General features: G+C 37.9%; 2 protein-coding genes across 4 annotated transcripts; one reads left to right on the forward strand and one right to left on the reverse strand.

Moving 5' to 3' along the window:
• Nucleotides 1-5,789: 5,789 nt before the first annotated feature.
• On the reverse strand, nt 5,790-11,259 carry LOC117625588 (glutamine synthetase leaf isozyme, chloroplastic). Its single transcript, XM_034357126.1, has 14 exons — nt 10,945-11,259; nt 9,189-9,458; nt 8,900-8,939; nt 8,714-8,817; nt 8,581-8,629; nt 8,334-8,440; nt 8,043-8,130; nt 7,823-7,951; nt 7,641-7,715; nt 7,326-7,379; nt 7,210-7,247; nt 6,941-7,100; nt 6,771-6,831; nt 5,790-6,185 (listed from the first exon to the last, which is right to left on the reverse strand). The coding sequence occupies exons 2-14, from the start codon at nt 9,440-9,442 to the stop codon at nt 6,046-6,048; spliced, it is 1,299 nt and encodes a 432-aa protein (XP_034213017.1). The 5' UTR covers nt 9,443-9,458; nt 10,945-11,259; the 3' UTR covers nt 5,790-6,045.
• A 3,436-nt stretch (nt 11,260-14,695) lies between these two features.
• Nucleotides 14,696-22,863, forward strand: LOC117635153. 3 transcript variants are annotated; one of them, XM_034369501.1, is made up of 15 exons: nt 14,696-15,077; nt 15,162-15,231; nt 15,824-15,905; nt 16,812-16,915; nt 17,887-18,013; nt 18,372-18,466; nt 19,386-19,509; nt 19,754-19,834; nt 20,067-20,165; nt 20,652-20,810; nt 20,909-20,969; nt 21,085-21,158; nt 21,438-21,482; nt 21,806-21,982; nt 22,071-22,863. In XM_034369501.1, exons 2-15 carry the CDS (start codon nt 15,194-15,196, stop codon nt 22,578-22,580), a joined length of 1,776 nt encoding a protein of 591 aa, XP_034225392.1. In that variant the 5' UTR covers nt 14,696-15,077; nt 15,162-15,193; the 3' UTR covers nt 22,581-22,863. The 3 variants fall into 3 exon arrangements, with proteins under 3 accessions (XP_034225392.1, XP_034225398.1, XP_034225405.1); XM_034369507.1 differs by lacking the exon at nt 20,652-20,810 and having other exon boundaries at nt 14,782-15,077; XM_034369514.1 differs by lacking the exons at nt 14,696-15,077; nt 15,162-15,231 and having other exon boundaries at nt 15,846-15,908; nt 16,814-16,915.
• The last annotated feature ends 179 nt before the right edge of the window (nt 22,864-23,042 follow it).

A 23,042-nucleotide genomic window follows, 5' to 3' on the forward strand; every position in this document is an offset into this window, starting at 1 on the left:
ATAATGAAGAGGCTGCTAGGAAAATTGTAGACGGAGGTCCATGGACGATTATGGGGTTTGCGTTCTGTGTTCAGTATTGGCCGCTAACTCTTGCACTGGAAGAACTGAACCCCAGCCTAATCTCTTATTGGGTACAAGCCCATGGGGTTCCAAGGGGACAAATGAATGGGGAAACTGCGGGCCTGATTGGAGCACAATTTGAGAGGCTAATTGGGTTTGAAGACCCTGACCAACCTGGGGGGATGAGGGGGTATTTTCGTTCGAGGGTGGAATTGAATGCCTTAAATCCATTACCTTTGGGGATCTGGCTCTTACGCCCTGATCAAACTCAGTCTTGGGTGGAATTTCTCTATGAAAGATTGGCTAACTTCTGTTTCCAGTGTGGTCGTCTTGGTCATGGACTTGATCATTGCAAATTTGAAAGCGTTGTTGATGATGAAGATGGGTTGCGCCACTATGGATCCTGGATGAAAGCTAGGATATCTCGAGACCTGGATGTTTCTCCTCCTATCCAGTTGCCAGTTGAGTCACGGCGTCGAGCGGTGGCTACTAGGAGGACAGTCGATGCTCCTATTGCGAGTGGTGTTCACGTTCCCCCTGAGCGTGTTAATCGATGTGAACATGGCGTGCTTCATATTGAGACTCCCGATATTATCCCAGCTTTCCCGCCATCAGATGTCAGAAGAGGAACCAGTGCACGCAGTTTGTCTATTGTGCCTAACGGTGAGGGCCCAGTAGCTAGACTTGGGTCCAATGGGGGTGCTTCGGGCAGCAGACCTATTTTCTCAGCTGATGCAGGTGTTAGACAATGGATTGATCAGGGATTGTTTATTCCTGAACCCCATGATAGTGTTTTTGTTGGGCCTAAATGTTGGAATTTACCCTTGGGCTCAATGGCTGGGTTCCAAGCCCACACCCTTTGCAATTCTGAGGTATTTAGGAGTGCACCTTGTTGTTTTGTTAGTACTCCTAAAATCCAGACAGCCCGCATGCTTGGAGAAATCCAACTTTCTGAACCTCTTCCTATTCATCATACACCTGTAGTATCTGAACCTGGTTCCCCTCTTCCCATATTTCAATCTAAAAGGCCTCTTTATATATGTTCCCCTCCAGTAGAACCTATCAGGAAAAAACCAAAAATTGCAACTCAGCCTTTCCAATTAGCCATGTCTACTGGAGGTCACAATCTTTCACCAAAAATTAGAAGGGGTAGGCGGGGTAGGAGCAGAAGTGTTAGAAACAGATTTCTTCAATCAATGGACCTCTGTGATGATATGTTCAGTGAGGTCAGGGTTCCTTCGGTTGATCGTGATGATTTATCTTTAGATAATATTGATGTTGAGCTAATTCCTTCTTTGGAGAGTGGTGGCTTCTCGGGCGGTGGCGGCTGGCCTTCAACAGCCACATCATCGCCATGAGTTATTTGATTTGGAATTGTCAAGGGCTAGGCTCTCCCTTGACAATTCGGTCACTAAAGGAGTTAATTAGGAGGCATCGACCTTCTGTTGTTTTTCTGATGGAATCCAAGTCTGGTGGTCCTAGAATGGTGAAGCTACATTTGGAGTGTGGCTATATGTTTGGATTCACTGTGGATGCGGAAGGTCTTTCTGGGGGCTTGGGTCTCTGGTGGAATTTCAATGTTAAAGTTGAGATTCTCTCTGCAACTAAAAATATGATTGATACTATTGTCACTAATGCCTCTGACTCTTCCTTGGCTCGTGTTTCTTGGGTTTATGGTCCTCCGCACTATAGGGATAAAGCCAGATTTTGGGATTCATTGGATCGGTTTTCCTGGAATAATAATACTCCCTGGTTGTGTACTGGAGATTTTAACGAATTGTTATGGCAACATGAAAAGTCTGGTGGAAATCCTATTCTGCACTCTACCCCCCGCTGTCTTCAGAGATTTATGGACTCCAATTCCTTGTTGGATCTTGGGTATATTGGGCAGCGGTTTACTTGGCAAAATAATCATGTGGATGGCTCTTTTATTCAAGAAAGGATTGATAGAGGGCTAGTAAATGAGGAATGGTTAATTGCTTGGCCTGAGTCTCAGGTGTATCACTGTCCTATGATGGGGTCAGACCATTGTCCTATTTTAGTTGAAACTTCTTCTCGCATTATTGCTGGGCCTAAACCATTCCGGTTTGAGGCTGTTTGGGCAGAGGATCCTGAGTGTGAGAGTATGGTGCAGCAGGGCTGGGATTTAGCTAGTAATGGGGATAACTTGTCTAGATGGGTTTTGAGCCTCAAGTCTTGTGAATTGAAGCTTCGAAAATGGAGCAAACTGAAGTTCAAGGATCGCAGGTTTCAAATTGATTTTCTTTATGGGGAGTTGAAAGGGTTACAAAATTTTATGGAGGATGCTGATGTAAGGGTGCATGCAGATACTATTATTTCTTCTATTGATTCCTTGTGGGAGTTGGAAGAGATTTTCTGGCACCAACGGTCTCGTGTAAAATGGCTCACTTCTGGTGATTCTAATTCAAGATTCTTTCATATCTCTACTCTTCAAAGGAGGCAGTATAATCGAATTTTGAGACTCAAGTCATTGTCGGGTAATTGGTTAGTAACTGAACCTTCCATTCATCTAGCTTTTGATGATTATTTTCGGAACTTATTTAAAACTGTTGGTCCCCGTGATTGGAGTAAAGTTCTCTTGTGTACTCCTTCTATTGTGTCTGCGGATATGAATGACTCCTTGACTCGTCCCCTGAGTTTGGATGAGGTACAAGCTGCTGCGGCTCAGTTAGGATCCCTTAAGGCACCGGGGCCTGATGGCTTCCCCGGCTTGTTTTACCAACGTTATTGGTCTACTGTGAGTTCTGTAGTGAATGATTCAACTTCTGATTTCTTCAATTTTGGACATCAAATCGTTAATTTGAATATGACGCATATTGTTCTGATCCCAAAGATCCTACATCCAGAAGAATTGGGGCAATTTAGGCCTATTAGTCTATGCAATAATAGTTATAAGCTTTTGGCAAAGATTTTAGCGAATCGATTGAAGGTTATCCTTCCAAATATCATTTCTTCACACCAGAATGCTTTCGTTCCCCACCGTCAGATCCAAGATAATGTTCTTCTGGCTCATGAGGCATTCCATCACTTGCGATTAAAAAAATCAATATGTAAGTTTGAGTTGGGCCTGAAACTGGATATGAATAAAGCATATGACCGTATTGAGTGGGATTTTTTGCAGGCTATGATGTACAAGATGGGATTTAATGACCAATGGGTTTCTCTGATTATGAGGTGTGTGAGCTCCGTTTCATTTGCTGTGATGTTAAATGGAAAAGTTGGGTCTCAGTTTTGCCCTTCTAGGGGTCTCCGTCAGGGTGACCCACTTTCTCCTTACCTGTTTCTGCTTGTTAGTGAGGCTTTATCTAATATGATCAGTTACAACAGCTCTTTGGGTCAGCTTCAAGGAATTTATCTGCATAATCGTTGTCCTATGTTGACCCACTTGTTCTTTGCTGATGATTCTATTTTCTTTCTAGCTGCTACAAATCATAATTGTGTTGTGATGGAGGAAATATTGTTTGATTATTGTTTGGCTTCTGGACAATTAATCAATCTTGATAAATCTAATATTTTTTTCAGCCCTAATACCCCTTTATGGGTTAGAAAGGATTTATGTTGGATTTTTGGGGTCAAAGAAGCAGACAATCCTGGGAATTATCTAGGTTTACCTACTATTTGGGGAAGGTCTAAGAAAGAGGCTCTTAATTATATTAAAGAGCGCATTTTGGGGAAAGTCCAAGGTTGGAAGCAAAAACATTTATCACAAGCTGGTAAGGAGACTTTGATAAAGGCTGTTCTGTTTGCTATCCCTTCTTACCCCATGTCGTGTTTCAAACTTCCAATTACTCTATGTCGCGAAATTGATTCACTTATTGCTAATTTCTGGTGGGGTAATAATTCAGTAGGGGGGAATAAAATTCATTGGAAGCGTTGGGAGCTGATGGGTTTATCTAAGGCAGCTGGAGGGATGGGGTTCAAAAACCTAGGTTATTTCAATGATGCTATGCTTGCTAGGCAAGCCTGGAGGATTATTTGCAACCCGGGGGCCTTATGGGTCCAAATTCTTAAAGGTTTATATTTTCCGAATTGCAGCTTTTTGGAGGCTCAAAAAGGAGGCCGTGCTTCGTGGGCTTGGTCAAGCATTCTAGTGGGACGGGATATCATTCTTTCTGGAGCTCATTGGCAGATTCTAAATGGATCTTCTACCTCAATTTGGGCAGATAAATGGATCCCAGGTATCCCAGGTGGTTATTTGCGACCTTGTCTCCCTGTTCCTGTGGATGCTCCTGTCAAGGTGTGTGAGTTAATTGATTGGAATCATGGAGTTTGGAATTTGTTACCCATTGCTCATCTTATCTCCCAACATGAGCTTCATGCTATTTCGGCTATTCCGATCGGGGAGTCTGTTTCTGGTGACCGGCTGGTTTGGCCATGGGTCAAGTCCGGTAACTTTACTGTGAAGTCGGGCTATAATTGGATTGTGAATCAAAACATCAGGTGTCCCTTGGCTCATGCTCAATCTTCACATACCATTTCTCTTGATACTTGGAAGATCATTTGGGAGTCCAAAACCCTTCCAAAAGTGAAACAGTTTCTTTGGAGAGCGGTCTCTAATATTCTCCCTTCCTTCTTAAATCTCTATAAGCGTAGGTTGTCCACTTCGCATTTATGTCCTATTTGTTTGGAGAGTCCTGAATCAATTGAACATATGCTGGTCCTTTGTCCTTGGACAGCTTGTGTTTGGTTTGGAAGTGCAATTGGCTATCGCGTGGATTTGCAAAATTTTACTTCTTTGGATAGATGGTTGGGCAGTCTCTTGAGAGGGGAGAGTATGTTTTCACCCAATTCTAGGTGGATTTTGTCGGTTGTTGCTTTCACTTGTTGGCATATTTGGAAGGCTCGATGTAAATTTGTTTACAATGATATCCCAATTGTGCCTGCGGCTACTAGATCTCATGCTTGTTTGGCTGTGTCGGAATTTTGGAATGTTACCAAGAAGCCAGCTCTTGGGTCTGTGGGTATGCCTATTCAGATTTCTTCTCCTCATCCTTCTCATTGGCTACCCCCCATTTCTTCTTATGTTAAGATTAATACTGATGGTTCTTGGAAGTCTGGTTCTGCTATGGCTGGAGTTGGAGTTATTATTCGGAAGATTGCTGGTTCTTGTATTGGGGGTCTTGCTGCTCAGGTGCGGGCCCAATCTCCACTTATGGCTGAAGTTTTGGCCCTGAAACATGGTCTTTTGAGAGCTAAAGAGTTGAATTTGGTTAATGTTGTGGTGGAATCTGATTCTCAAGTGGCTATTAATTCTGTTCTGGGGGATGTTTCTTCCTCTAATTGGGAGTTGTACCCCATCCTCAAGGATATTAGGTTTCTTAAAGCCTCTTTCACAAATCTGAATTGGGCTTGGGTGCCCCGTGAAGCGAACCGGTCTGCGGATGCCGTTGCCTCGCTTGCCAGGAAGGGGATGTGCTTGGAGTCGTGGCTTGTGCGACCTCCATCCTCTCTAGTTCATATTTTATCTCGGGATGGTCTTCCTTGCCCTCCGCCTGGTGCTTAATCTTTTGTTGTGTGGCTTTTCGTTTGTTTTGTTCTTTTGGCTTTGTTTTTAATTCTTTAGTTTGGTGTGTTTGTTCTGTTTGTTTGGTTGGGTTTGGCTCCCCTTTGGGCCTTTGCCGGTTGGCTTTTATGATATCTTTGTTGACCAAAAAAAAAAAATGAAACACCCCATGTAATGTAGTGGACAGTTAAATTAACAGAGTTCATATGCTAAGTGAAATATCCAATCACCTGTCAAATGATTTAATTAAGGCTCTCTGATCCACACGATTTCTTCAATGCAATGAAAACATTCTACAAAGTTGAACATGCCATGAACAATCACTCACATGGGACCTTTATTTACAAAGGATCTTTCTCAAAAGCATTTAAAAGGTGAGGGAAAATGCTTCACACACTTGGTTGCTTTGTCCCAATTGACTGCGTTTTGAGCCCCAGTGGATTATCTTCAACGAATTGGTTTCAGACATTCAATGCAAGCTTTTGAGCGGCAAGAGCTTCAGCCTCAAGTGTTGGCTCCCACAATAATGTAGTTTCTGCCAGCAGTGAGATCACAATGTAAGGGTCCATGTTTGAAGCTGGGCGCCGATCCTCCAGATAACCTAACACGAGCAAAACAACATCAAAAGATTCAGTGATGCAGACTGTTAATAGAATGACATATCAGAAAGCAAATGCTCTTAACAATATAGCTTGAAATACTAGAAACAGGTTTCCATGAAATATCAAAGTTCCTCACAGGACTCATCACAACATTTTCAAGGATACTTTCGTTTTTAACGTCTAACCACTGATAGTCTTTTTATGAGTCATGCATATTTTCGCATATATGGGCTTAAATAAGTTGGCTAGAGAGGATGTGCTTCCCACTCTGCACCCGAATTCGAATCCCCCTCCCCATAGTTTAGATTAGATTAAAGTAGAATATCGTTTGTATCCAAAAAAACAAAAATAAACAAAAAAGAGTCATGCATATTTTCAATATGTTTGGTCCAAGATGTACTTAAGCATAATATATGCTGTGACCTTGGTAAAAAAGTTGGAAACTGTTTTCCTCCCCTTTGGAAAATCATATGTATAACAGCCAACAGGCCATCTTGGAAGCATAAAAAGAAAGGAACGAAATTTAACATTTGATCAGTCTTGGAAAAAGGCTAAGATAATAATGCTGAAAGTGGTAGCGGTACCTTTCCCTTGCTTCTCAGTTTCACGACCAACACGAATTGAGCAACCACGATTAGCCACTCCCTACAAGTTCAAGTTAATGAGAATTTAATAACAAATTATAATGGCAAAACAATTCTTGCTCTTTAAATAAAAATTCAATACAAACAGCTAGCAATATTTTAGGGCATACCCAAGAAAATGTGTTAATGCTGGCTGTTTCATGCTTTCCTGTCAACCTTCTCTCATTTCCTTCTCCATAGGCACTAATATGATCTGCGTGGCGAAGCGACAGATTCAAAATTGCCTTCTTAATAACTTCAAAGCCACCTTCTTCCCTCATGCTCTTTGTACTGTGAAAGCAATGATTATTCAATATTTTCCTAACAGTTGTAGCATACTACCCAACTATATACATATATGTCCCATTTCATCAAAATATTATATTGTCCAAATAAATACCTGTAATTGGTGTGGCATCCTGCACCATTCCAGTCACCCTGTCATGCAAAATAGACAGGTTCATTCATCTACACATATACACTGAAAATTTTGGTATATGGTAAAAACTATATTACCTCTATTGGTTTTGGATCAAGAGTGAGAACAACACCAGCTTGTTCAGTGATTCTCTGTCAGGGTAGGGGGAAAACAATATTTTAGTAAATCATAGGAGCACCAACACACCAACACCAGTTGAATGATACCATTCAGTTACAAAACTGCCATCGAGTTTAGGGATGAGTATGAAGAAATTCCAGTGGGAATTACAAGATGTGCACTGCTGGTACCAAACAAATCTGGTTGAGATAATTGGGAGCCATTGTTTTCCTTCGTCATTGAAGTGAATTTTATAGTCTTTACATGTCCAAGAATAGATTGGGATAAGTTACCTCAAGAATGTATCTTGAAGCCCATATATGATCTCCAGCTTCGATTCCCACACTAGGTCCAACTTGATACTCCCACTGCATGATAAAACCAATAATTGTTAATGATGGATGAAGCAAGGTAACTACAATACTTGAATCCAGAACCAAAAGCAGGACAAGATAGAGAAGGGGGAGAGGAAAACCTGGCCAGGCATAACCTCCCCATTGGTTCCACTGATGTTAATTCCAGCATACAGGCAAGCCTTGTAATGAGCATCTGAAATGTCACGGCCAAATGACTTGTCTGCACCAGCACCACAGTAATAGGGACCCTATAGAAATGCATTATTTCTCAGTACTTACTCATGGTGAATGATTTTATAAGACAATCTATCAATGACTAGTTGCAAACAGAATAACAACCTGAGGACCAGGATAGCCTCCAACTGGCCAACCTAAAGGCCATTTCACATCGGTTTGAAGTAATGTGTACTCTTGCTCTATCCCATACCTGAGAAGAATAGTCAAGATTAGCAGGATTCTCTGAATCCAAATATGTAAATCGTAGATAATGTAATAGGTACAAAATACAAAAGATATACATAAAGATATACTAATACAAAAGAGATAAATAAAAAAATTAGTTCAAATCACCGAGCAGACACGCAGACACACACAATAAAACTAAGACTAAATTATTGAAGGAGAAATTACCATGGAACTTCATCTATAACCTTCTGGTTCGCGAAAATCTCAGCAGCCCTAGCGCGTTTGTTTGTTGGGATAGGCTCGCCTTGTGGTGTGTATGCATCACAAATCACCTTTATGAAGCACATAGGATGATGTCAATTAAGTTTATGTGTTTAGTTTCACCGGACAATATAGTACTAATATTTATATACAAAATTTTCTGATTATATTGCAATATTTTTGTAATTGTCAGAACTTGTATGACGCCCACCAATATATTGTTGCCACCGCGGAAAGGGTCCTTAAAGATTGCTTGAGGGCTGGAAAACAGAAGTTACATCAATTTCATGGTTTAACAATGAAGAGATACAACCATAAGTGTAATTTGTTTCTCAAGATCTTACTATAAGATTACTTCACTGTCTTCACCCGGTGCTTGCCCGGTACTTGATCCATCATAGTTCCACTTGGGAAGCTCAGACGGATGTTCAACAGGCTTTGATATTGTCTGAAATTTTTAAACGAATATATGCATGAGAATAATCAAACGTCAAAGTTAAAATTTAAAAGTCCATGGAAATTTATCACACCCTTGACTTGCTACGGACATCAACCCCTGAACCTCCAATCCTGTTTCAAAATAGTATTACATCAAAATATGTTTTGGAGGTGAACTGAATGGGAAATTAATGGCAAAAGTGTCACTTATAAGCTATCACCTGCCACGATATAAAAGATTAAACAAAATGACTGCCTAAATAAGCCAACTTTCAAACCAAAACCTGATAATTTAATCATAATTGCTTTCGGTTGTGGTTAGTTTGCAAGTGCTAACGTGCATTATGAATTTCAGATGTTAACAGAGAAGAAGAGACATACCAAATGTACTCAGCAATAATCCTGTCAGTAAATGGAGTAAGGTCCAAATTCAATAAACCCTCCAGCCTGTTTATGGTATAACCTTCAGACTTGACGGCAAGCACTCTAAACTTAGCAGAGCTCTTGGTTGGTCCTCTCTTGTTCTGTTTCAACAATAGAGAACTCCACACCTTTGCTGTCATAGGACTAGCAGTGGTTGAGCTCTTTGTAATTCTCATCTGCCATTGTGAAGTGGGTGCCAAAATCTGTGCCATTTTGGCCTGCTCCTCACTGAAAAATAGGTTAAGACATCAGCAAGGATTTTAAGTTCTAAGAAAATGCATCAAGTCATCTTAACATCAAGATTTAAATAGCGCAAACTAAGAAAACACTATCAAATGATAAATCTTCATGATATTCAATATTGGCACTTACAATCACTGCATACCTAATCAAACTGCAATTACTATAACCGCAGTTACAGATGGCACATCTCTTTATCTTCTTCTGGGATGCAATGTCCCAGATTTTTAAAGCAAGCAACTGATTGGGTTCAACTTCAAACCCTGCCTCTTATAACAAGGCCAAGTGTTTTCTAGTTATTGTACCATTTAACTATGAAATTCATTGAATCAACCGCCTGATCTCTCCTTTATTTGTTTTTTGGTATGAATACATGACCTATTCTTTCTAAATCCAATTCTATATTAATCACTTTTTAATGCACTGGATTCTTATCCTTACCACCCAATTGTTTTTAGCATGATTAACATCTTGGGGGAATTTTTTTTCTCTCCTTTGGTTGAATGAGTCAGGGTTGAATCAAATGCATATTTAATATCCGTATCAATTGGGGATGTCATATCCACTCGATCCAATGGTACATGGATCAGTTTGTTTTGGACCTTTTGGTTTTAAATGTAACCAAAAGAAAAGAAGGAAAAGTTGAAGAAGTCAACTTTGATACTGTTTAGGAGAAATGGGAAGGAATTATTGCAAGAAAAAATAAGGCACAGTTGACATTGTTCTTTTATTTTATTTTGAGGAACTTTCTTATTGAAAATGATGATATTATATTAAATTCACACACACTACACGAATGCTCGAACTAAAATTTAACTTTTTCTCAAAAAACAATTGCTCCAAAATACTACACTAGGGGATTTGGAGTTGACATTGTCAATTAATAATTTGGAGTTGACATTGTCAATTAATAATTGGATGCGCAAGTAGAGTGTGGTTATATTGTCCAACCATGACTCGTGTCATGTGGACCATGTCTTCTTGAGAAACTAACTTAGGGGCACTTGTACTAAATGACGAAAAGGCCCTCAAACTCTTTTTCTCTCTCTAAAATGGGAGGTTGGTTCCCTCCAACTCAACAATTTCAGCAAAGAAGGAAAATAACCTAATTAGATATTAAGGAAAAAAATACTCAGCTCACCACTTGGTATTTTTAAAAAGAAAGATTCAGGAACTACAGGAGAAAAGAACAAACAAAACAGAGAAAGAAAATATACTATATATCAATCTACCCATCTGTCCAAATTTTGCACCTCTGTGTCAGATTCAGGCAAGAGGTTGATCAAATCATCAATTACGTCAGGCATTGTTACTTTTGACTGAATGCTTGACTAACCCATCACCCATTAATTAAAAAGTTCACTACTTTCTACTTCCCCATTGTTCCCTCACTACTTTCTACTTCCCCTTTGTTCCCTCATACAAGCAAAAGATACTATGGATGATGAAGTTGGCACAAAAGAGAAAAACTTACCTGATTACTGCTGCAAAATGGATGGAAACAGCAAAGCTGAAACTGGGTTCTGCTGGAACTGCTCAGAGCTGAGTGAGAGGGGAGAGAGGGAGAAAGAAAGAGAGAGAGAGAGAGAGTAGATGAGGAATTTGGTGTGGGGTTTTTATATAAAATAGTGGGTGATGGGCAAAAGATTTGTTGGCCTTTCCTTAGCAGATAGGGGTGTGGATGTGTGGAGGAAAATAGTTTTTGGTCCCTTAAGAGGCTCCAAAAGAAGCTTGGATTAGTAATATAAGGTATATAAAATTTCTTAGTCTTTCTTTCTTTCTCCCCCAATTTAGTACAAAGAAAGAGAATATATATTTATGATGTGCATACACGTGAGGAAATAAACTATAGTTTTAATGCTTAGTCAAGGTAATATAGAACAAGAAAGTCATGGCTTGAATTTCTTCTCCCTTTTTTTTTTTTTTTTTTTTTGGAAACTTGAATTCCTTTACTCTCACTGTACTAATCTGCTCTCCTCTCACTTCTGTCAAGATTCTGTCGAAACACAAAAAGATATTACTTTAGACTATGATGGTTCGAAGAAAGTGATCTTGGGGTCTTGCTTCAAAAGAAACATTATATAATTGTGTGAAGAAGGTACAACTCGACAATCTTCGATGAAAATAGATGCTAAACTCGTATTTAATTTTTGTATTTTTCATTGCATGGACCGATAATTGAGTTGAAAGATGCATGTTTAATATATATATATATAGACATTAATAGTGAGATGTAATTATGTGCAACGAATGCTTTGTGGAGAAAAGGACATTATATTTTACTTTTGGGACCACAAGATATGGTGTCTTATGTATAGAGATTTGAGAGGCACATTTCAAATGTCATTTGAATAGCTCATCTACTATTTCCTGGCTCAGATTTTCACATGCTCTCCAGCTAAGCTTTGTGTGCAGAATCTCTTAACTGAGCATCTGCATCTCTCAAAATGCTCTATAATTTTTGTACAGCATATTTTAAGAGTAGAGAACAGTTCAGAATATGGGGGCTCCTAATAGTTTAACTACAGTTTTTTTTTTTGCCAATAATTAGGGAGAGGGAGGGTGAGGAGGTGCAAACTCACACACACTTTATAATGCCAAGTCTTGAATTCAGGACTATTTGGTAGAGATAAAGTTCATTATCACTACACTAGTGGGCACCTATAGTTTAACCGAAGTTTTAGTTCAAATGGTGACGCAGCACAAGCAAATGGATTTTCAAGCGAAGACCCTAAAGATCAATAATCTGGAATCCACCAGGAAATTAGAGAGAAATCCTCTTTGAATTATTTGATAAAAGTTGAGATCAACCAAGCATGACGGTTGATTAAATACAACGTTCTCACCCATTGGACTGCCCGAGGAGTTATCGAAAACTTAACAGAAAAGAAATGGAAAGTTTGTAACTTAAATATATTCTTTAAATGCACTTTTGGAAGGCCAAACGACCTCAAAAGCCTAACATTCATCATATGTCATAGCAATTTTCCCTTCTTCGCTCCAATTCTTCTTCAATCCATTCAACCATTTGTTCTACGTCAAATGGTTGTGGACATTGGGCTTTGTTCATGCCATTTTCATTACAATCCTTCATGTGGACTTTGTTCTGTTTTGTATTGTGTTTCTTTTCTTCAATGAAGTATGTCTAACTTTGCAGAAAAACTTGTGTGAAACAGGGATAGCACTATCCCCGCGCCAATCATAGATTGTCACATGAAAAAGTTATCACGGGTGACATTTCCCACAAGCATGATCCCCTAACTCTACGCCCCCAAAAAAATGCAAATCTGACAAAAGCTAGCATTGCTATGATATGTAAATGTTCAAGGTTATTGCTCAATTTAAAATACATGCTAAAATTGCAAGGGGCTTGTAGCTCAAGTGGCAAGAGCATTTACTAATGCATACGAGGTCCTATGTTCGAATTTCTCATTTCCTAATATCACTTATATTAAAAATTTATATACATGATAAAATCAAAATTCCTCATTATAAGAAAAACATTTTGGAAAATCACTATAATGTGATAGGTCTAGGTCTAGGCCCAAATTCTCCCATATTAAGTGTAAATTTAGTATACCATGTTCAATGGCAGGTCTAGTTCCAAATGGGCCACAATGCAGTATGATCACCTTTATAAAAAAATAAAGAAAAACTACAAGTCTCATGAATGCGAAGTGTACACCCAGCTGCTGTTGTTATCCACCTCTATGGTTGGTTAACTTAAAGCTCATAATAATTAAAAGGATGCAAATTTGGACCCTTGTCTTTGTTGGCTTCTTGCCTTAAATTGTATCCTCTTCTTGGTGGCTGATACATTATTTGGTTAGTCTCCATGACCCAATGGCAGCAGGTCTTTGAAAAGAGGCAAGTGACTTAACCTAACCTCAGTCTCTCAACAACTTATCTGACCTCACATTTTATATACAAAAGCTTCATCTGCATAATCCAATTAAGGCTTTGACAAACCCAAGGCTCTAGAATCCAACAAACTAGGTCAATTGATGGGCTACCAAGAAGACTTATTGTTTAGGAACGTGACATCACTTCAATGCAGCATGATTACAGACAACACCCATTCCTTAATCTTCCTTTATTATAAGAATTTCATTTTAATTTTTATTTATTTTCCAGAATAATCAATATGTCAAGCTCAGCTAATGAGTGTCTTATTCACTCTACACTTATTTGTGTGTTCCAATTTATTTATTTATTTAAAATGGGAGAACCCAATACAAAGCACAAATCTTTCTTGTTGTCTGAACATGGACATGAGAATATTTGTATCCCTAATGAAATTGGCATGCCTTCATTTACTATATAGGCTTCCTCTTTTGGGAGAGGTAAAGGAATGAAGTCATTTGATTTCTTGTGAATTTGAACAAATGTCACTTTTGGAATTAGTTTGGTTGGTTGCCCATTGCTTAAGGCAAATGAAATGAATGATCCTTATTGTGTTGCTGACACAACTGCAGGTATAATACTAGTGGAACACCATTTGGTAAGGTGGGTGCTGCTTCACATCATGAGTTTCCATGAAAGGTCCGTGGTCATTATCATAACCTGTTTTACCTTATCTATTCAACCTTTGATGCAAATGAGAGGCTGCCCTTGAAGCCCACTAACTTGGATTTTTTTGTTTGTTTTTTGTTTTGTGTGTGTGTGTGTGTGGCCTTTATGCCAATCACAAATACACAAATATGTTCTCCAATACGCTAGGTTTGTATTTGTTTATTTCCTTTCATTGAGATAGAAATTAGAGGTCCAAGCCATACCACCCTAGCACATAAACATTCCCAATTTGTTCAAATATTATCCTATAAGATAAGGTGACATGTTTTGTGCTAAATAAGATATGAAATGGGATGAGATCCAAAATTAGAGTAATATTTCATGTACATTGTGTTTATTAACAACACATTTCTACTTACATTTACAGTACAAGTAAATCACATTATTTAAGTGCGCCTTTTATCTCTATAATCAGCGTAAAACTATAGTTTAAGAATTATTTAAGAAATACAATCAGCTTAATGTGTAAATTCAATACACACTATTTTAAGAATTATTATTATTAATTAAAAATAACCTTATGTATGTCTTTCCATTACCACTTTCCCCAGAAGAAAATAAGATAACTATTTTTAAATGTCAATAACAACTTTCATTATTTTATTCTTAAAATTAAAACTCAATATAAAACCAAGTACCATTGGTTTCTATTCATGTACGATTTTGATGCATTTTTATACATATTAGCACCCCAACCCGAATGCAGACCCGTAAACCCGACCTGAGCCCGGTCCAGCTCTGAAATGGAGGCATACACGTAACACGTGCGAAGAGCCAGAGAGGTTGGGAGAAAAAAAGGAAGAAGAGCCAGAGAGGCAAGAGAGAGACATGCGTTGGGACTCGGAAGAAGCAAGCAAATAATAAAATACTCAAGCTTTTGTTCTTGTTTGCAAGGAAACAACACACAAATTCTAGGCACCACCAGCCTTATATTACCACCACCAACAGCATAGGCCGGTCTTCCTTCTTCTTTTTCTTCTTCTTGTTTCTTATTGGTCTGAGCAATTTGTGATCACCCACCAAGTTCTTTTTCGGGTATTACTTTTGTGTAATTTAATGATTTTATATTATTTATTGTATGAGTATCTGCTGAAAGAAGTTAAATTTGTTGAAGAACAGCTTACAGCTCAGAGGAAGATCATTTTGAATCTATGGAGCAGCTTGTCAACTTTATTATTCGGCCTCCCAGGTAACAATACCCTTTAACCTCTTTTACTTTCTAGCTCTTTCTTTATGTGTGAGATTCTGTTCTTGCTTTTGAGATTGAATTCTTGATGGGTTTTTGTTTATGCTCTGAGAAAGATGAATTGGGAGCTGAAATTTTGAATCTTAGTTACTTTCCCATGTGGGTCTGTAGGAAAATGAAACCCTTTATTTAACTAAGCCCAATTAAACTATTCGTTCAAGTAGAATTCAGCTTTTTTCCAATTTTTTCCTTAATTTTGTTGAGTATAAAGAATTAGAGTATGAAGCATATGATTGATTTTGATTAGCATCTTCTCAAACTAAGCAGAGCAAAATATTGCTTTTTCGGTGGTAGAGCTGGAGTTGAACCTTCTTTTTCGTCCTCATATGTGGGAAAGCAAGACATTTTAATTTCAGTTTTTCTCTTTCCCAGTTTATTCTAGTCTAAATTTTAAATTATGGGCAATTAATTTGTCGTACTTGATACCATCCGAAATTGTTGAAATTTCAATGATTTATTTTCCCTTTAGAGATATAAACTTAAGTAATTGTTAATTATTTGAAGAGATTATGAGTATATCCATGTTTGGTTTCAGGGCTGAATACGACCCAAAAAATGATTTATTGGATGAAGAGTTCATACTGAAAGGGAAATGGTACCAAAGAAAAGATGTGGAGGTAAGCTTCCATATTTTGTATGTCTGAGGAAGGTAGATTAGTATTTTATTTTACCTTCTGAATATATAAGCCTTTCTTCCCACTGCTGGAAATGCACTATAGTACAGAAACAGCTGGTACAATTGTGGGGTTCAACTCGGGAAATCTTAATTAAGAACATATGCATAGTTATTTTATTTTTATTTTATTTTTAAAATTTATAATAATTATTATTATTTTTATAACTTTTTTGTTGAGTAAAATTGAAGAAAGTGTTATTCACGGTGTGGTTGGGTGGAAGGTGCAGTGCAGTGCTAAACTTTTGCTACTTATGGCCAAAGCAGATTTTTTTGTCCGGCCCAACCATGGGGTACAGAACTGCCTATGTGTCAAATACAGGTCTGACAAATTTTGGTCAACCCTAGCTAACTTATCACCTATTTTAGGTTGCGAGAAGCGCATCTCATGTAGTGTTCATGAAGCTAGTTAGACCTCGTGGCCGGACTTCGAAATTTTTTTTTTTTTTCAAACTAAACTTTCGTTTAGGCTTATTTTGATCAAAGGAAAAAGGTTTCTTTGGATTTCCATTCTAGTATCTGGAGCACGGAATATATATATGAAATAGATTACAAAGTATTAGAACTATGATTCATACGCTGAAAAATGGGGAAATGCTGTTGAGACAGCCATGATCTTTTGTATAAGTAGTTCCTTTCCCTTTGGAATGCAACATGTAAGAGACGCTTGTCTTAACTTTCTAATTAATGAGAAAGTGATTTAAAACCCTACTTTAATAAGTCAATGCAACTCCGGTGTTTGCTTGTCTCGAAAACTTTTATCTTGCACATTATCTTCTGAGTGATGTTCAATTTATGTCTGCTTATAACTTGATTCCATGTGGTTGTCATCCTTTTGAAAATCCTGCAGGTAAAAAACAGCCGAAGTGATGTCCTCAAGTGCAGTCATTACATGCCCATTGTTAGTCCAGAAGAAAAGCCTTTGCCTTGTGTAATATACTGTCACGGTAACAGGTGAGTATAACTGAAAAATTATGCTTGATGATGTTTGTTGCAAGGGGATTTCATACAGAGTTTACGGTCTTTCTCACATTTCAGAACTTGGAAGAATGAGATTTTAAATTAAAATTGAGTAGTCAACTATAAGATTGTCTTCCTTGTGATTTACAGAAATGGATTTCATATAGGTAACTATTAATGAATCGATTTCTAAATGGCCTTAATTCTTCTAAAATAAAAAAATTCCAAATCAAAATGGCCTTAGTCTTCTCCAAGAAGGTGGGGTTCCTTGATTGTTAATGGTATCTCAATAATGAAGTAGTGGGCATCATAATTTCAATAATTACTGAAGGCCATTGTTTCCTTTGGTTTCATTTTTAAAAAAAAGACCCTAAGGTATGGGAATGATGTCAATTCTTAGTGATCACTGTGGCAACCTTGCAATTTTCAATGTTTCAAAATGTCATATTATTTTAGTGTCTGAAAGAATACGTCCACTCCCCATCTTATTCCTGGAATGATTTACTGTAGAAGAATAAAATAAAAAATTGTGGCATTTTCTTAAGGTTGTATCATTTTGTTTACATACAAAAAGAGAAATGCTAGTTGTCTTTAGATAGATAGGCTATAGCATTGGAAGGTCCCCTGGAAATAGCCCTATTGATATTTGTTGCACATGTCCCTTGTGTGAATGTGCAATTAAATCTTAATTCTTCAATCATTTGTACTGCCAGTTAAATTTGTAAAAATACTGTCAGAGTTACATGATAGATATTTGCTGCACATATCCTTTTCCAACCTATATTATTGCAGACCAGTAGATGATCAACCAAAATTTACACTTCCATGGCCACTTCATACTTCATAGCTAGTTATCACTTATGTATATGATAGTTATGTGCCTGTGCTCGTCTAAATGATGTTTTATGCCCTTTTTTTCCTCCATAGATTTTAACTTGACTGACTACCGCATATTTTGTTGACAGTGGGTGCAGGGCTGACGCCAGTGAAGCAGCTATTATTTTGCTGCCTTCAAATATTACAGTTTTCACTCTTGATTTCTCAGGATCCGGACTCTCAGGAGGAGAGCACGTCACTTTAGGGTGGAATGAAGTAAGTGCTCAGTATCTGTTGAAGACAATTCATTATATAAAGACTAGACTACAAATGTGGTATTATGTTCAATCTACATTATCTCCAGCTTGTTTACTTAAACACTCCGCATACCATCGTGTTAATTTGTATCTTTAATAATTGGTCCAGTGAGTATCCAAATTCAAGTCAATACATCCATTGAAGGCATTTCCTAAGTTTTTCTGATTTATCAAAACCATCTACATGAAGATAAATGCCTGAACTTCTTTATCAACAAAATCATGACATTTTCCCTTCGGCTCCTGATGCACTGGATCACCTATATGCATGTGTGCATCATGAGAATTGACATCTGACATTCTTAACTGTTTTTCAGAAGGACGACCTGAGGACTGTGGTTGATTATTTGCGAGCAGATGGAAATGTCTCGTTGATTGGCTTGTGGGGCCGTTCAATGGGTGCTGTTACTAGGTTTTGCTCATTCACTTATATCTCTATGTTAAGTTGCATATTTTGAATGCAGACGGAGGAGATCTTTCCATTACTTGCATTGAAGGTTAAAAAAACAAATAAATATCAGTTTTCTACTTTTAGTGTAACTTGGAATTGTTATGTTATCCGTGAGTCATTGGTTCATGTTGTTCTAGCAGTCCCATAGTCTCTGATGTTTACTTTATTAAACTCTCCAATTTTTACTTTTCTAAGACAAAATTTGGTAGACCAGCCATAGTTTTGTTATTGCACTTGGTTGCAAACCAAATATAGGACTCAGAACTAGCCATTCAAGATAGGTTTTGCAGCTTTTGGTTCTAGTGTTCAGTTCCTGTATGGCCCAATAAGTTAGCAAATCTAAAATCATATGATATGTCTGGTGTCTTCCCCCGAGTTTCTGAGAAGTTTTGCTGTTATGTATTTCCCACATGCAAACATTGTCTCAAAACCTAAGGAAGCAGGCAGATGTATGATGGTGGATAAAATGAATTAACATATGAACAATGTAAGAAAGTAGATGTATGGTCGGCACAAATAATGGGATCTTTGGAGAGTAAGTTATTATTTGAGGATCAAGAAGTTAAGATATGCTCATTACCATGTTCAATTCTTGTGCTTTGTTCATAAACAATTCTGTACTTCATGTATTTATTTACATGATCAGCTGCTTATTTAGTTCATAGCTTTTGGACCATCTATCTGTGGAGCAGACATATGCTATTGTTTGGTGTGTGCATATAGTTGCTATCTGGTACGCTTTAGAAATCTGTGGCCATGGAAGATGTGAATTCCATATTGTTATTGTGCAGCGCTCTAACTTTGCACTTGCTGATTTACTTAGCCTCCTGCGGTTGTTTGGCCATGTTTATCTGCCATTAACAATATACATATTTGGCAGTCTTTTGTATGGAGCTGAGGATCCTTCAATAGCAGGAATGGTTCTTGACAGTCCGTTCTCTGATTTGGTTGATTTGATGATGGAACTGGTGGACACCTACAAAATCCGTTTACCAAAGTTCACTGTAAGTAGGTCCTAATATGTCTGATTATTTGGGATATTGCAGCTGTGTTTTTGGTGCTTACTGGGAATAAATTGCTACAAATTAGAGCATTTTCTGATGTTCGTTATCAGTTTTTGCCCATATTGAGCAACAAAGTTCTTTTGTTTATCAGTTTTGGAGACTAACTTTTTTTGGTCTTTTGAGTAGGCTATCCAATTGACTGCAAGGAATCCCAGTCGTGACTGTTATTTTTTGTTTATTTTAGGTGAAGTTTGCAATCCAATACATGCGAAGAGCTATCCAGAAAAAGGCTAAATTTGACATAACGAATCTGAACACCATTAAGGTAAACACATTGGAATAGAAAACACAAATTTTTGTTCTTTGTTTCTCGTCATTATGATTTTTCACACAATTGGAGTTTATCTTATACAGTGAAAGTTTCTGGCGACATCCCTGTGTCTAATTTTGCACTGGTTATTATAGTAATTGCAGATGCTGGAAATTGATGTTGGAAAAATGATCAATAATCTCTCCTCTTTTTTTTTTTTTTTTTTTTTTTTTTTTCCATTTTGTAGGTGGCAAACTCGTGCTTTGTTCCATCTTTGTTTGGCCATGCAATTGATGATGATTTTATACAACCCCATCATTCAGATCGTATATTTGAGGCTTATATGGTAAATATCCATGATGCTGTTACAATAATTTTGACATGATATACATGCTGGCATGCATCTTATGGCCAAATGCTGCTTCTCATACAATGTTTACATGGAATTGAAACAAATAAGAACTTTCAATTCTCTGTGGTGTCTAAGGGGTTTGGGGAAACTCTTTGCACACTTTTGAAATTGAGCTTGTTGGTTAATGATTTCCTGCATATATTTTATGAATTGCTTCTTCAATTCAATATGCATGGTCTAGTGGTATTTCTTTTCCCAATGTTGGAAGAAGTTCCAAGTTCGATTCCCCCCTTCCCAATTGATCAAAACGAGATGCCTCCTGCTTCTACTATACTCTGATTTTCATCATTCTCTTCTGAATATCTTTACATCTTTATGTGAATGACGGCTGTTGCATCTCTCTCAGTTTTTCTGTCTGTTGTCTGGAACTCTAGGTGTTTAATGTTATGTTGGCTTGTCATATAATGTAAACTTTTACAGGGAGACAAAAATATCATCAAATTTGAGGGAGATCACAATTCTCCAAGACCTCAATTCTACTTTGATTCGATAAATATCTTTTTCCACAATGTTTTGCAACCCCCAGAGGATGAGGTTGGGGGAACTTTTTTTGACACTCTACATGATAACTTTGGTAAGGTAAAATAACTGCAATTCATCTGGCTGTAAGTTCCTATTGTATATTGCTAGATTTTACAATCACAGCTCTTCTCGAATGTTGACTGCTTTACCTACAGGGTAGTTGGAGAACTGTGCATGAAGTTAATTATGATAATGGACGTTCAACTGCTTCTAAAGGCATGACTAAAGTACCTTATTGTCTCTTTAACTTCTCAAGTGTTGATTTGTGACAGGATCTTTATTGGGCAACCTCTTTCTTACTCAATCTCCTATTGATTGTTGTTACCTGCAGAACCAGCAACAAGCAGCAGCCAACAGGATGCCATTAGACAGCTCCGTTCGAGAAGACCCATGAGTCGGACAGAGGTTAGTTATTGGTTGCATTTTATTTTAGTTGCTCAAATGTCAAAATGGTACACAATATAAAAGGAGGTTGCAGACAGTTACCACTTTTAAAGAGTGGGAATAACGTAAAATCTTTTAAAGGATGTTTAGTGTATGATACAATGATCACCCCCTCCCCTCTCCTGTCGTCAGACACACACGCACACACACATGAATTTAGAAGGGTAATAATTGGCAGTTTGGGTTCTCCATGTATATTAAATCTTATTCTTTTTCTTTTGGTATTGGATTTCGTCTCAGGTTCCTTCTGGTATTTCATCTAAAGATGACCAATCTGAATCCAAGGTATCTTGCCTTTTCTCTTGTTAAATTGCTTCCAAAGTCCGAAATTTTCTTCCTCGTAATTAACATGAAGTGGTAACATGGTGTATGCCTGATCGCTTGATCAGTTTTCTGAAATATTTTCTCAAATTAATGATTAAAAAAAAACTATGTGGCACCATAGGTGAAACTTGTGAATTGTGACCAATTGGTACATGATGAGCCCGGTGGGTCACAAATTTTTTGGTGTAATGGTGCCTGAAAGGTTCTACGTCTTCTTGTCTGGTTCGATCTATTTACTAGGAAGCTAACAGAATTATATGTCTTGACAATGCATGGTGGTACAGGATGGAAAAGCCAATAATGATCTTTGTCCATCATCTTCTGATATGATTAGCTTTGAATTCTCAAACGGCCATCCTTGTGAACCCCATGTTCCAACCACAATGGACGATGATCAATATGTAGAATACCAACTTGATGACCTGGCAGGTTTTCCAAGTGATGTGGATGAGGAAGAAAGGGTGAGATTGGGATGAATTCTAGATCCAGGACTTCTTTGAATGGCTGATGAATTTGTTGCATTAACGTTTAATTCGTCCAAATTTTCAGATGTTCATGGAAGCAGTGATCTTGTCACTAAAAGACTTGGAAATGAGACACCCACAAGCAGAAGAGCAACCACCAGGGGATACCCCTGGGTCAAAGTTGTCCCAAAAGGATGACTGGCTGGATGATGCCTCTCCTGCAGAGCAGCGAGAGCTGTTGGAGACAAAATCCACTTCCACTTCGGTTGGGCACCATGGGTCTTCAAAAACAGAATCTACTTGCACTTCAGTAGTTGAAGCCCATGATTCAAGACCTGAGGATCAAACGCGCACGAAAGTTCCATCTACAGAACCTGCATCGCAAACTCCTCCATCCATAATGGATTTGGGAAGCTCCGGGCCATCTACCCAAAGTGATACACCACCAGCAAGCATCCAAAGCACCTCAGATTCTGACATGTCAGCTAACACAACAGCCACAGTAACGGTTGTAAAAAACCCTGCAAGCAATGTCATGGATGGTTTGATTCGTCGTTGGGATTTTAACTTCTTTAGAAACAACCACAGTCGATAAGATGACTGTTCTTTCCTTCTATTTTTTGCTTCTCTCTTTAGACAATATGATGTATTGGCTTGTAACTAAAGTGTCAGGGTTCATGTTTTGTAAAATGCTCGACTGGAAAAGCAAAAAAAAAAACAAAAACAAACAAAAAAGGAAAAGAATAGAACCAGTGCTGTGAAGTTGTATTTTTAGTTGTAACAAAAAAGAAAGATGGTTTTTCAGTTGCAGATTCTCTACGTTCAGTGTTCACAACACAGATGAATATATTTTCTGTTGGTGTTATTGATGTCGGAAATGATCTTTCAATATCATCCTATCACATTCCTATGTTTATTTGGTGGTCGAGGAGATGAATTAGATTCCAAATTTCTCTCTCCCTGGATTCTTTCTATCAGACATTCAGTTCAAATGCTCCTGGAAATGTCCAAATTTCTCTTACCCAATGTTTTTGTTCCAACTTACAGTTTTAATTTT

This window comes from Prunus dulcis, chromosome 1 (assembly GCF_902201215.1).
Source record: "Prunus dulcis chromosome 1, ALMONDv2, whole genome shotgun sequence".
Classification (NCBI taxonomy): domain Eukaryota; kingdom Viridiplantae; phylum Streptophyta; class Magnoliopsida; order Rosales; family Rosaceae; genus Prunus; species Prunus dulcis.

Coding starts and splice junctions, on each gene's coding strand:
- LOC117625588 (XM_034357126.1), bottom strand. CDS start 9,442: ATGGCACAGATTTTGGCACCCACTTCACAATGGCAGATGAGAATTACA. Junction 8,441..8,580: donor GCGGTGGCAACAATATATTG/GTGGGCGTCATA, acceptor TGCTTCATAAAG/GTGATTTGTGATGCATACAC. Junction 6,186..6,770: donor AACTGAGAAGCAAGGGAAAG/GTACCGCTACCA, acceptor TGCTCGTGTTAG/GTTATCTGGAGGATCGGCGC.
- LOC117635153 (XM_034369501.1), top strand. CDS start 15,194: ATGGAGCAGCTTGTCAACTTTATTATTCGGCCTCCCAG. Junction 19,510..19,753: donor TCCGTTTACCAAAGTTCACT/GTAAGTAGGTCC, acceptor TGTTTATTTTAG/GTGAAGTTTGCAATCCAATA. Junction 20,811..20,908: donor TACATGATAACTTTGGTAAG/GTAAAATAACTG, acceptor CTTTACCTACAG/GGTAGTTGGAGAACTGTGCA.